Genomic DNA, 13,122 nt, shown 5'->3' on the forward strand with positions numbered 1-13,122 from the left:
GCCTTTGTAAAACTCTTGCTCCATTGGAGGTACTGGTATAGTCTTCATCGTTTTTGGCTTTTTCACATTCAGAATCGTTTCTTCAACTCCTGTCACTGGATCTCTTCTTGTAACTCTTTTCGGATAATGTGGTTTCCAGTGCTTGAAGTCTCTCAAAGCCTCGAACTTTATCAAACCCCACATAGCAGTGTCGTTCTTCCTGACAGTATATCCCAAAGTTCTAACCTTTGACAACTCATCCACATCCCACCATGGAAGTGACATAATATCATGTAACTTTTCAAAGTACTGAACTCCGCATTCCCTCCTGATCGCATACGCATTAACTTGAGGCAGAAAACCCCAGCTAATAATGTCACCGAGAGATACGCTTCGATCACGTTGATAATACTTCAAAGGTCGTTTGAACTTCCTCTCGTGACTTTCTTTGAACCATTTCTTTCGTTCTTCCTTTGCCATATCTTTTTGAGTGCCATCAAAGTTTTTATCTTTCAAAATTCAGCAACTTTTCTTCGCAGCTCATCACGATTCTCCTCAGTAAAGAATTCCATCAACGTTGGCAACTGTGAAGTATCTTCATTAACGCTTTCATCATCTGTCCAGTCTTCCACTTCAACTCTATCATACAAGTCAGCCTCTTCAACATATCGATACTCATACTCAGACTGCTGATTTATATCGAAAGCGTTCAATTCTTCTTTAAACTCGGCATTCAGTTCTTCTTCAAAATCGAACTTAAAGTCAGGATTCACCATGCGAGTCATTTCTTTAATTGCTTCCAACGTGTAAGTATGGAAATGCTCTCCTTCTTCATGATAAGTATCCAATCTCAGAATCAACTTCTGAGCTTGTTGAACGTTCTGCGCATCACCTGACTCCCCCTGTCTATCAGCTCCCCCTGATTCTTCGTTCACAGAATCGTTCATCAAATCATCAACATTATTCTCAGTAGAAGCCTCTGTAACTTTCAATCCTGTACCACCCTGAGCATCATCGTCATCATCGTCAGAACCATGACTGCTCGCCGAATAGACTTTCTCATCTTTTTCATCTTCCTCGTCATCCTCCTCTTCTTCATCTTCTTCATCACTATCTCCAATCAACTCATCAAGAGGAGTATAATCCTCAAAAAGACAAGAAACAGCAGAGATAGGCTCAGGATTTTCAACAACCATAGAAGGAACAATAGATCTTTCTGTCACTGCAGAACTTCCTTCAACTCCTTTACCCTTTTCTTTCATTTTCTTATCTATCTCAGCTTGACGTTGCGCTCTAAGCTCTTCAACTTGCAGCTCTTCAAACTTTTTCTCTACAGACGTTCCGAGCATGCTTTCAACTACTTTATTCAATATGTAGAACTCATGATCTCTGAACGCTTTAGCTGCTTCAAGTTCTTTGTTCTTCAACTTGAAATATTCATTTTGCTCATCTCGTCGAGCTTTCTCTTCCTCAAGCTTAGCAACTCTCACCTTCAAGATGTCTATTTCTGACTAATGAGAACCAATCTTTTTCACCAACTCTTTGTTATCATTCTCCAACCTCTTCACACGCATTTCTAGAATTCTTTCACGATCTATAACTTTCTTGTTTTCAGCGGCTAGCTTCTTGTTCTCAGCAATCACTTCATCAACCTTCTTTTCAACATTCTTTACTTGTGAGGTGTTTGCGAAATAAAAATCTCCTACATCATCAAGGCTCACATTCAAATTTGAAGGAACATTAGGAAAGTTTCGGTACCCAGCAGAACCAGGTGTTAGTTGACCTTGGGTGAGTAGAGGTGTTTGAAAAATTTCTTGTGATGTGTAAAGGGTTTGTTATGGTGGAGGTGAATGATGTATAGGTGATGGTTGTCTTGGAGGTGTTGGTTGTTTTGGTGGTGAGGATGGTTGTGGTGGTGTAGGTTGTCTGGGTGGTGAATGGATTGGCGATTGCTGTGGAGTTGGTTCATGTGGTGGTGTTTGTGGTTTCCTGGTTTCTTTTGTTGGTTTCTTCTTTAGCACAATCTTCGGCATTTTAATCTTTGGCGTAATCTTTCTGATCTTTGGAGATACGACTTTCTTACGAGCTCCAGCCTTCTTTCTACCACTTGGAGGAGATTGTGACTCGGAGACATGTTCAGGAGAAGGAACGTAAGCATCATCATCGTCCTTTTCCTGTCTCTTTCTCTTTCTCAATAACTTCTCTTTTTCTATTGCTTCCTGAACTTTTCGTAAACGTTCAGTTTCATCAACTTCCTCTTCTGAAGAACTCGAGGAACTCGTAGTATCTTTATCCACATCATCTCCCTCAATGTCATCAATAACTTTATCTTTCCCTTTCTGAGCTTCAACATTAACAACTTGATCAACTTCAGCAACCACTGTTGGCCCTGTCTCTAAGACGTCATTATCAAACAACATATGATCATCAACATTAGACAGATCTTCTTCTGCAGCAACAACTGGCTCAACTTCTTCAGGTTCATCTATCAATGACGTTTTCGGAGCTTTCTTTTGTTTTTTCTTTGGTTATGAAGAAGAACCTTCATCCTTTTGTGTCTTAGAAGTAGCTTTCTTTGTCTTCTTCTTCTTCTTCTGTTCCTTTAAGAACCATTCACCTCTCTTTGACATGAAATTTTTAAGAATTTTCAGCTCATCAGCATAACCTTTCTCTTTTCTTTCTTCTTCACTTCTCCAATGTTCATGATTTTCAGGATCAGGATCCTGATAATTTTCGTCTTTAATAGCTCCAAATAATTCAGCAAACTTTGTTGGCTCTGGATGTTTTGGATGATATCTGGCTAATGATCTAATAGAATCATTATCCATGTGTGATAACACCAACAGATCATTTTCTTCGTCTCTATCCAGATTAGGATATGCATGGTCTAACATCATCTGCACAAATCTTGGATATAGCCAAGTCTTCCTGTCCGAAACTATTTCATCAACCATGTAATGGAAGACAATGTGAGAAAAGTTATATTTCTTGTTCAAAACAAGAGCTACAACCATGTTCATCAAATAATCACGCATTGTATCAAATCCTCCTTCCTGGTGACTCATTGCTATCAACACAGAATGAATAAGAAACTTGTACAGCTTTGTAAACTTTGACTTCAAATAACTTGCACTGTTTAAGTCACTAACATAGCCCATTCTTAGCATACAGCCCTTAACCATCTTTTCTGGCAATTTCGTTGGCGAATTCTCTTCATCCGGGAAATCAATTATTTCTCGAATAACAACTTCAGAAATGACAATTGGTTTCTTCTCATCATTAATCTTAACAACTGAATTAATTGTTTTACTTTGTTCATCATAAGATGCATGCTTCCAAAAACGTTTAATATGAGATCTGAACATTAAGCGTTTCTCTATTAAAGCTTTCAGAATTGGCACTCTCCTCATAAATTCCAGAATACTTCTGAATTCTGACAACAACGGATTTTGTTCCTCATCCAAACTGCAGCACACATTATGAATAGGATTGAACAACACTGAAGCTGGCTGTAAAAACATAAACATATAACACAACTAGACACATTTATGACAAATTCCAGCATTTAGAAATCAAAACATACAAAATCTTCTAAAAGACACTTCAAACGGACACTATTAGAAGACATTCAAACATAACCCTTTCAAACTGAATCCCTCAAACGGACATTACTAGAAACGAACAACTCTCAAACGAATAACTCTCAAATGGACTACTCTCAAACTAATCACTCTCAAACGAGCAACTTTCAAACGGACTCCACTCAAACGGACATCCCTCAAACGTACATCTCTCAAACGGACATCTCTCAAACGATCACTACTCTGTCGTTTGAAACACTGTACAAACCCTAAACAATCTCTAAGTCCAAATCAATCAAATTAATGGTAAGGATTTGTTCTCCGTTTGAATCCGAGTGCACAGATGTAAATTTTAACTATTAAAACCCTCTAAATAATCCTAAATCTACAGTTAAAAAACCTGCAAACTCGACAATTATTCAACAATTCGAATCTAAACAATCAATCTGTCACGCAATGATCTGTAATCAAATCCGGCACTACCCTCATGATCTGATAACATTTTGGCACAAGAATAATTCCTAGATCTATGTTATGTATAACAGATCATCGCCGATTTGAAATTAAACAATATACAGTAAAAAATTGTTCAAAATCTCACCTTCACCATGTTTAGAGTTGAACTATCCAACTAAAAACACAAGATCCTGGTGAAATTTGGGCAGAGTAACGGCTCAAATCAGACACTTTGGGCGATCATTTGAAATCGCTCAGAGAAAGTTTGAAACGGAATGAGGAGAGAATGGCCTCTTTAAACGGAACCATGTGCTATTTAAAGCCTTGGCCCTTCCGTTTGAAACTTTCAAACGATCACACCTTTTCAAACGTTATGGTCATAATTCAAACGGTTACACCATTTTCAAACGGAATGGACATTTTCAAACGGACATGTATTTAAAAATTTAAAAATTTTGATTTTTCAAGCACTTACCGACACATTCAGTTAACCAAGTCCAAGCTAATGACCTTGGTCAACTGCTTGGTCTACCAAGTCCAAGTTAATGACCTTGGTTGACCGAATTATGAAGTACACAATCATTTCATTATGAAAATAGTTCAAATGAATGAACTTTGGAACGTTTTGAACTTTCAAACACTTTTCAATTGTCAAACACTGTACCAATCATTGTTTAGAATCTCCATCTTACCCAGCCCTCATCAAATACTGACATGATCTGCACTAAGCTTTGATCATCAGTTCCCAATGTCAGTTGTCGAAAATAAAATGAGAAACTAAAATCTTTTTGGATTTTGAACTGGATAAACTGAAAACTGTACACACAATATTTTTGTGAGTGTGTTAGGGGATCATATCAGCTGCCGACTAGACACAAGCACCGTTAAGCTGTTATTTCATTTTAAGCATTAAACAAGTCGCGTAGATTGCCGATATACTAATCCTCTTAAATTCTCACAAAACTTTCAATCTGTTCGGGATACAGAATTAGTGTTTTAGGACTTAAACATCTACATGTGTCCCACCTCAGTATATACTCCCGTATCCATATCCCAGTATTCAGTCTTACAGGTGAGTATATCTAGATGATATCTGTAATGGGGTGAATTGCGAGGGCCGTGAGAGCTCAGGTCGATACTTCCGTATACGCAGAGAGATGACGGCTTCGACTTTACGGTGGGTCCCCTTTAGAGGATCTTTTGATTACAACAGCACATGATTATCATTTTTCAATGCGTCATCATTTTTTATGCTGAGGGGAGGCTTTACAAGTAAAGCAATGCGTAAAGCATTATCCGGAGACTAGGTCAGTATTTCCATACAGCAGAAGTCCCGGGATAATACCCCAGATATCACTAAGCATAAAGACCTAGTATCTCAGAATACGGGACCCTTCAACCAAGATTTCAGGGGTTACCTATATATCCTAGAGGTGTTCCCCACGTAGACGCAAGTGAATTTTATGTTTATATCCCAAACTGATCTACTGATTTTGCGAAAACCTACCGGCACATCTTTAGCGAGACTGCTTAATCGTATTTTATACATTACAATTCTTTAGCGTGCTGTGTCCGTCTAGCTGATGTACTATCATTTCCCCTATTCTACACAACTCTTTTTTGAAGTTTTTTAATGTTTTTGGATTTTTGAATTTTATCATGTTTTTGTATTTTTCTGCGATTTTCTCCCCCTAAAACTAAAACATATTTTTTGTGTTTTTGTTTTTATCGAAAAGCAGAAAATAAACTGTACAAACAAAATTGACAACACGACAAAAGTTCACGTCAGATCGCCGCCCAACTCGGCTTCACATTCAATAACCTCCCAGATTGCAGATTTTTCATCCCGTTTAACCTCAAAAGATAATAAAATCTCTTTTTATCAAAAGGTTTTGTGTAAAAATCGGCTTTCTGATCATCAGTGTGCAAGTGTTCAATCCGAATTAACTTTTTCTCGTGACAATCACGGATAATGTGGTGACGGATTTCAATATGCTTTGTTTTCGAATGGTGAACCGGATTTTTAGTAATATTAATCGCTGCTTCATTGTCCACATAGATAGGAGTATCTAAGAACTACAAACCGAAGTCTCGCATCTGCTGTTGGATCCAAAGGATCTGCGAGCAACAGCTGGAGGCTGAAACGTATTCAGCCTCGCATGTAGAGAGCGCTACTGCGGTTTGTTTCTTACACTGCCAGGTGACGAGTCGAGTTCCGAAGAACTGACACCCAGCAGTGGTGGACTTGGCGTTTTGCTTGCAGCTCCCAAAGTCAGAATCAACAAAACCAGATAAAGTAAAGTCACCCGATCAAGGATACCACAAGCCGATGCTTGGGCAGCCTTTCAAATACCGTAAAATACGTTTCACTATGGTCAGGTGTGACTGCTTTGGATTTGTCTGATATCTGGCGCAGAGACACGTCGGGTACATGATGTCTGGACGGGAAGCCGCGAGATACATTAGAGAGGCAATGATAGATCGGTACAATGTCTCGTCCATCTTCACACCATTCTCGCCTGGGCAAATTCCATGATTCTGTGCGAGGGGGGTTGATGCAGGACTGCAATCTGTCATGTCGAACTTGTCAAGCACGTCCTTCACATACTTCGTTTGGTGAATGAAGATTCCGTCGGGCATTTGCTCCACCTGCAGCCCGAGGAAGAACTTCATCTCCCCCATTGAGCTCATCTCAAACTTTTTCTTCATCACCTTTTCAAATTCTTTGCACAGGTCGTCGTTGATGGATCCAAAAATGATATCGTCAACATATATCTGCATGATCAACAAGTGGCCTGCCTCTTCCTTGGTGAACAAAGTACTGTCTACTGTGCCTCTTGTGAACCCGTTGTCCAACAAGTATTGAGAAAGCGTCTCGTACCAGGCTCTCGGGGCCTGATGAAGTCCGTACAGCACTTTATCCAGTAGATACACCTTGTTTTTGTGCAATGGGTCTGTGAACCCCGGCGGTTGCCCCACATACACTTCTTCTCTGATTGTTCCGTAAAGGAAGGCAGATTTGACGTCAAGTTGTTATACTTTAAAATCTTTCCATGACGCGAAGGCTAGAAATATCTGAATTGCCTCAAGTCTGGCAACCGGTGCGTAAACTTCATGATAATCTATTCCTTCCTGTTGACTGAAGCCTTGAACCACAAGTCGCGCTTTGTTTCTCACCACGACACCTCTGTCATCACGTTTGCACTTAAAACCCCATTTCGTCTTGATTAGCTTTTGATTCTTAGGTAAATCGACAAGTCTCCAGACACCCAGCTTTTCAAACTGTTGCAGCTCCTCCTGCATTGCATTCACCCAGCTATCCTCGGTCAATGCCTCTTTGTAAGTTCTGGGCTCTATCTGCGAAATAAAACATTTTAGTGAGACTTCTTTCTGCATATCAGCAATAGATGAATAGAAACATGTAAGAGCTCGGTCTATTTGATGTCAGGTTTTGACACCACTTTGCAGGTCGCCAATAATTTTTTCTGAAGGATGGTAAGACAACGTCCGTGGCATAACACTATCAGGCACATTCACTTCCGATTCCAAGCTCGATATGTCAAGATCAACGGTTTGATCCTCAGCTTCCGTTGGATCCTCGTCAAAAGTCGGAGCGGGTTCCGCTTCTGAGTCGTCAGATTCGTCAAAAGATGGAGCTGGTTCCTCTGGTGGTTCGTGAGTTGTTCCACTCGGTCCTGCTTCATCATCGTGAGTACCCACGGTGGGTTGAGGAACTACTGGTGGATTAGACACTTGTTCCTGTGGCATGTGTTGCTCATACTGATACATAAGTGCTAGTTCCACATCACTCGGCTCGACCGGCAGATGAAACGACTCCCAGAGTTTATCATAATCGAAAAGGAATCTTTGTCCGGGAAGTTGTGGCGATGGAGTGTGCTTCTGACAGTCCACGTGCTGGACTTGAATCACCTTCCCCAGACATGGTACGAACACCCTTTTCAGCGGGCTTGCATAACCTACAAAGAAACCCTCATTAGATTTAGCGCCAAATTTACCGTTTTCATCAATAAAAGTGCAAGGAGACCCAAACGGCTCCAAAAACTCAAGATTCGGCTTATAACGGTGCAGCAGCTCAAAGAAAGTCTTTTCAATGTGTAACAGGCTGCTGATACTGCTTCACTCCAGAAAAAGATTGGTAGCTTGGAATCGGCTAATATTGTACGTGCTGTTTCAATCAGGGTCCGATTCTTTCGTTCAGCTACGCCGTTTTGCTGTGGTGTGTACGGCGCACTGAATTCATGAAGAATTCCCTTCTCATTGCAGAACTCGTACATCTTGTTGTTCTTGAATTCCGTTCCGTTGTCGCTCCGAATCCTCCGGATTGGCAGTTTATACACCGTTTCCATCTTCTTGAAAAGCACCATCAATGACTCAAAAGTTTGATCTTTTCGTTCCAAGCACACTACCTAAGAAAATCTCGTAAAGTCATTAGTCACCACCAGGCAATATAAGTCTCTGCTGATGCTCTTTACGTTGACAGGCCCGAAGAGATCCATGTGCAATCTCTCAAGAGATAACCTGATTGTGTTCATGATCTTCAATGGGTGTAACTTCCGAGTCTGCTTTCCTTTCTTACACGCTACACAATCATCATTTAAGTGAAAATTCTTCAGATAAACACCATCAACCAAATCATTGTGTACCAAAAAGTTCATTTTGCGAACATGAATGTGGCCCATCTTTTGATGCCACATTATCGAATCTTTTTCTGTCGCTTTAGTCTTTGACACAAAACACTGTTTCTGATGAGATGTTGGCGTTGCGACGCTCATATCAACTATATAAAGATCATTTTCCCATGGAGCTCGCAACAGCACCATCTCATCAGGGATTTTAAACCCTGGTTTCAACACAACACATTCAGTTTTAGTAAAGTGTACACTAAACGCTTTATCACAGATTTGTGAAATACTGAGTAAATTGTTTGTTAACTCTACTGTGTAGTTCACTTTGTCGAACGGAATCACGCCATTTGACAGCGTTCCTTGACCAACGATCCTTCCACCTTGATTCCCGGCAAATCCAACATAGCTTCCGTTTATGGATTTGACATCATAGAGCAGAGCAAGCGTCCCAGTCATATGCCTTGAAGCGCCACTATCCATAATCCACTTTGATAGAATAGACTTGGACAGCCCCTGCAAACATCAAATCAAATTTATTCAAACAATGAAGCCCAGGATTTCTTAACTTCTGACACACTTCCGAACACAACATCACACTTCTCATTTGTTTTCGGAAAATCAAATGTGACATTTGGAACTTCTTCTTTCACAATCGTTTTAATTTTGTTAGTTATCGGTGGAAATTCATCAAGAAACTTATCAACTTCATTCTCAAACTCAACAACATCATCTTTAAAAATGTTTGATTCACTTTTCAAAGCATTCTCCATCTTTTTGACCTCAACAGACGGTTTCGACTTTGCGACCCAAGATTGATTTTCAAAAATTTTTGTCTTAGGGTAAATTTTTGAAGTCTTTCGAGTCTTAGAGGATTCGCTAATCACGAAAGTCGATTTTGGCTTATCCTCCGACTTCAACAATTCACCTCTCTTCAAAATACGGATCGGAGAAACCATCGGCTTTTTGCCCATTGTGTCAGTTGGAGATTTAGGTCGAGGTTTTTGAATGTTTGACTTTTGAACAGTTGGTTTAGAAACAGTTTGTTTTTGAACACTTGGTTTTTCAACAGTTTGTTTTTGAACCGGTTTTACAACTACAGGTTTTTCAATCACTTTCTGACACTGTTTCGCCATATGTCCGATTTCACTGCAGCGGTAACATACCCTTTTGTCATATTCGACAAAAGTAGATTTGACAGACTCTTCTTTCAACTTCTTCGCTGCGTTGAAATCGTCCACAGCTTTTTAACTGAAAATATAATCCTTGTCATCGTCAACACTTGGACCAGCGACAAAAATTTCATTCATCTTCTCTTTCGGCTTAAACACCTGTTTAGCCGTTTTCGTTTCAAACCCGATTCCTTTGTTTTTAAGATTGTTTTTCTTGTTTTGACCTTTACCAACCCCTTCTTTCTTTTCCGAACTTGTGGGACGTGAAGTAACAAACGACTTTTTGGGTTTCGAAAAGAATTCATTGTTATTAACTTCGTTAATGTTCATTTCAACCAGTTTAAACACTTTTTCGACATTTTCGATCTTCACATTCTGAAGTGGGTACTCGGAATCAGAATAAAGTTTGTCTGTTCCAATCATGGTGTATATCACCATAATCGGATCATCATTCGCACTCTTTTCCGATTTCGGTACATATCGATCTAAGAAATTTCCTTCATCTTCAGAATCACTAACAACCTTCTCAGATTGAGCCTTTTCAGATTTATCACTCTCCTCATCCAACACCTGATCGACAATCGTTTTAATAACCTGAGATTTCTTGTCGGTATCGGATGGGGAAAATGTGACATCTATGGTCTCAGGCAAATCATCTTCTATCGATCTCAATTTGAGATTCAAAGCTGCTTCCACCCCATCTGGATATTTCTGTGTGTAATGATTCCACATTGGGGGTGGAACACTCTTAAAGACTGGTGCCGTATGTGGCTGTTGGGGAACAATCTGCTCAAGAACGTACGATGAAGCCACATAACTCATTAACTTTTTATCAAACCGATCGTTTTCAATTTTAACCAATTCGAGTTCCTTTTTAAGAGAAGCGATCGTGTCTAAATGAAAATTGACTTCATTTTGTTTATCAAATAATGTTGCTTTAGCCAATTTTGTAGCTTTATCGTTTTCGACACTTTCCTTTTGGATCATCTTGATTGACCTTTTAAGAGTATCGTACGCCTCTTTAACTTGGCTAAGGTCAAACTTAATCATATCAGCATGGTGTTTCAATTCCTGATACTCTGTGTCTTTTTCAAGACACTCCGTGCATGGTTCTAAACACTGTTTGCACGGTGTTTCAGGGATTGAAACAACTTTTTCATTAACCTGCTCTACACAATCAGTTTTACCGACATTGTTTGACTCAGACTCAGACAGTTTGACTGATTTGATCTCTTGAACTCCAGATTCCTCTTGTTTGACAGACACACTACTGACAGACTTTGACTCCTCGGATTCTGAGTCTACCTCTTTGAGTTTTCCCATTAGAGCTTTGTCAGCTATGTCTCTCAAAGCTTCTCCAGTCATCTCTTTCGACACATCTATCAACTCTTCAACGACTTCTTTCTTCTCTTCAAACCTTGGGCATGATCCGGTCTTTGGTTCTTCAAAGTAACCTGCAAAAGATTCAGAAATGTTAGGAGGCAATACAGATTTCATTAAACTTCCCAAAACTTCCTGCTCTAACTGATAGTAATACACTTCAGCAGCTATTTCTTCAATATTGACCACATTATCACCAGAAACCTCTTCAACAACCACAGAAACATCTTCAGCCACTACTTCCGGTTCAGACACCGTCTCAGAAATTTCAACAACTTCTGCCATCATGGCCTGTCCATCGCTACTGGGGATATATTTATCCCAGCTGAAACCTGCAGCAACCTTTTCATCGTCTTGATTCACGATCAGCGCCTTTTCCGGTTTATTCTCTATCTGTGGCCTCTGAACAGTTTGCTGTTGGTTTGGTCGGTTATAAATCGCTTGCCTGTAGTAGTCGTTGGTGAACGGGTTTTGATGATTGTTTACTTCACGGTTAGGACATTCTCGTTTGAAGTGACCGCGTTCCTTACATTTAAAGCATGTAACTTTCGACTTATCAAACCCTAACTTTTGATCGGGGCCTGATAGACTGTTCCGGCCTATAATTTCCATGAAACGTTGAGCCCTACGCACCAAACTCGCCATGCACCACTTGATGTCGATCAATTCAAGCTCTTCGGGATCGATTTGGTCGTAATCCTCCTTCGTCATTGTCACACCCCGACCACGTAAAACAACAAAACGTGGCGGAATCGTCGGGGAGTGTTGTAACAGAATCATTGTTTCATAACACATGGGAAAATTGAAATGCTGTTTTATTGATTTAAGAGTTACAATGTCTTAACAAACAAAGAAGTAATACAAAATTTAACTAGTCTTGCATCTTTTAATGTCACTAAGGCCTCGTCCAATCCTATGTGAGCATGCGTCAAAATTATCATCAAATATAGTACCTGAAACACATGTGAAAATACATCAGCATAAAAATGCCGGCGAGTACATAGGTTTTATTGATTTAGGATTCATGACTTATAAGTTTAGAAAAAAGTTGTTTAATAAAAGTCAGTCATTATCCTTGTAAAATGTTTTGTTTTATAAATCATTTGAAAAGCGATGATAGATATGTATATTTAAAAGAATAATGTAAGGTTAAATGAATAACCCAGTAAAATGAATTTGTATAAATCAAACTGTTTTGTAAAACAATGTCTTGTGAAAAATATGTTATTTGTATAAAATGTATAAGTCCAAATTGAATGATTTAAATAACGCTACGACATGTAATATAATACAAGCACTTATATATAGGAAGTACCAGCGGCGTATCCACCATGCTTGTATCACATTACACACGTCTCGTTACTCAAATCACTTACCCAAACAAACCATCAATGTAAATTGCCCATGTCTAAACCATTTGTCAAATGTCATAGTAAAAACCATGTTAAAAAATGTCTATATCAAATGTAATCATGAAATGTGTAAACAAAAAGTCATGTATGGCAAGTGAAATATGTATCAACTAAACCATAGGTGAAAATGCACAAAACAAAGTATTGAAGTAAAACTCAGTTTAAATCAATGTTATGTTTTGTGGATGTGCATGCTATACTGATATAAACACTTATGCGGTATGTTAAACGCAATATATTCAAGCCTTGAGACAGCAGGATAACCTTAGAGTAAAGGTTATCAAAGTGAAAATGTTCACGGATTCAGTCATTCCTTACACCCAAACAAACCTAGGATGTCAGGAACGGGATTTGTCAAGTCCTATGGTACCATTACTTACTACCGAGCGGCGTAGCTAATGTTAATGAATGTAGTAAAAGAACCGTTTAAACAAACCAAATGTTTTACCGAATGTAAGCATGTGATGTGAGGTGAATGTACTAAGTATGGACTAAATGA

The 13,122-nt window shown here is 39.3% G+C and overlaps 1 protein-coding gene across 1 annotated transcript; it reads right to left on the reverse strand.

Moving 5' to 3' along the window:
- Nucleotides 1–491: 491 nt before the first annotated feature.
- Nucleotides 492–11,496, reverse strand: LOC110919241. Its single transcript, XM_022163515.1, has 8 exons — nt 10,996–11,496; nt 10,354–10,542; nt 9,229–9,459; nt 8,987–9,175; nt 2,522–3,488; nt 2,063–2,464; nt 1,515–1,681; nt 492–1,469 (listed from the first exon to the last, which is right to left on the reverse strand). The coding sequence occupies exons 1-8, from the start codon at nt 11,494–11,496 to the stop codon at nt 492–494; spliced, it is 3,624 nt and encodes a 1,207-aa protein (XP_022019207.1).
- Between the last annotated feature and the right edge of the window lie 1,626 nt (nt 11,497–13,122).

This window comes from Helianthus annuus, chromosome 16 (assembly GCF_002127325.2).
Source record: "Helianthus annuus cultivar XRQ/B chromosome 16, HanXRQr2.0-SUNRISE, whole genome shotgun sequence".
Taxonomy (NCBI): domain Eukaryota; kingdom Viridiplantae; phylum Streptophyta; class Magnoliopsida; order Asterales; family Asteraceae; genus Helianthus; species Helianthus annuus.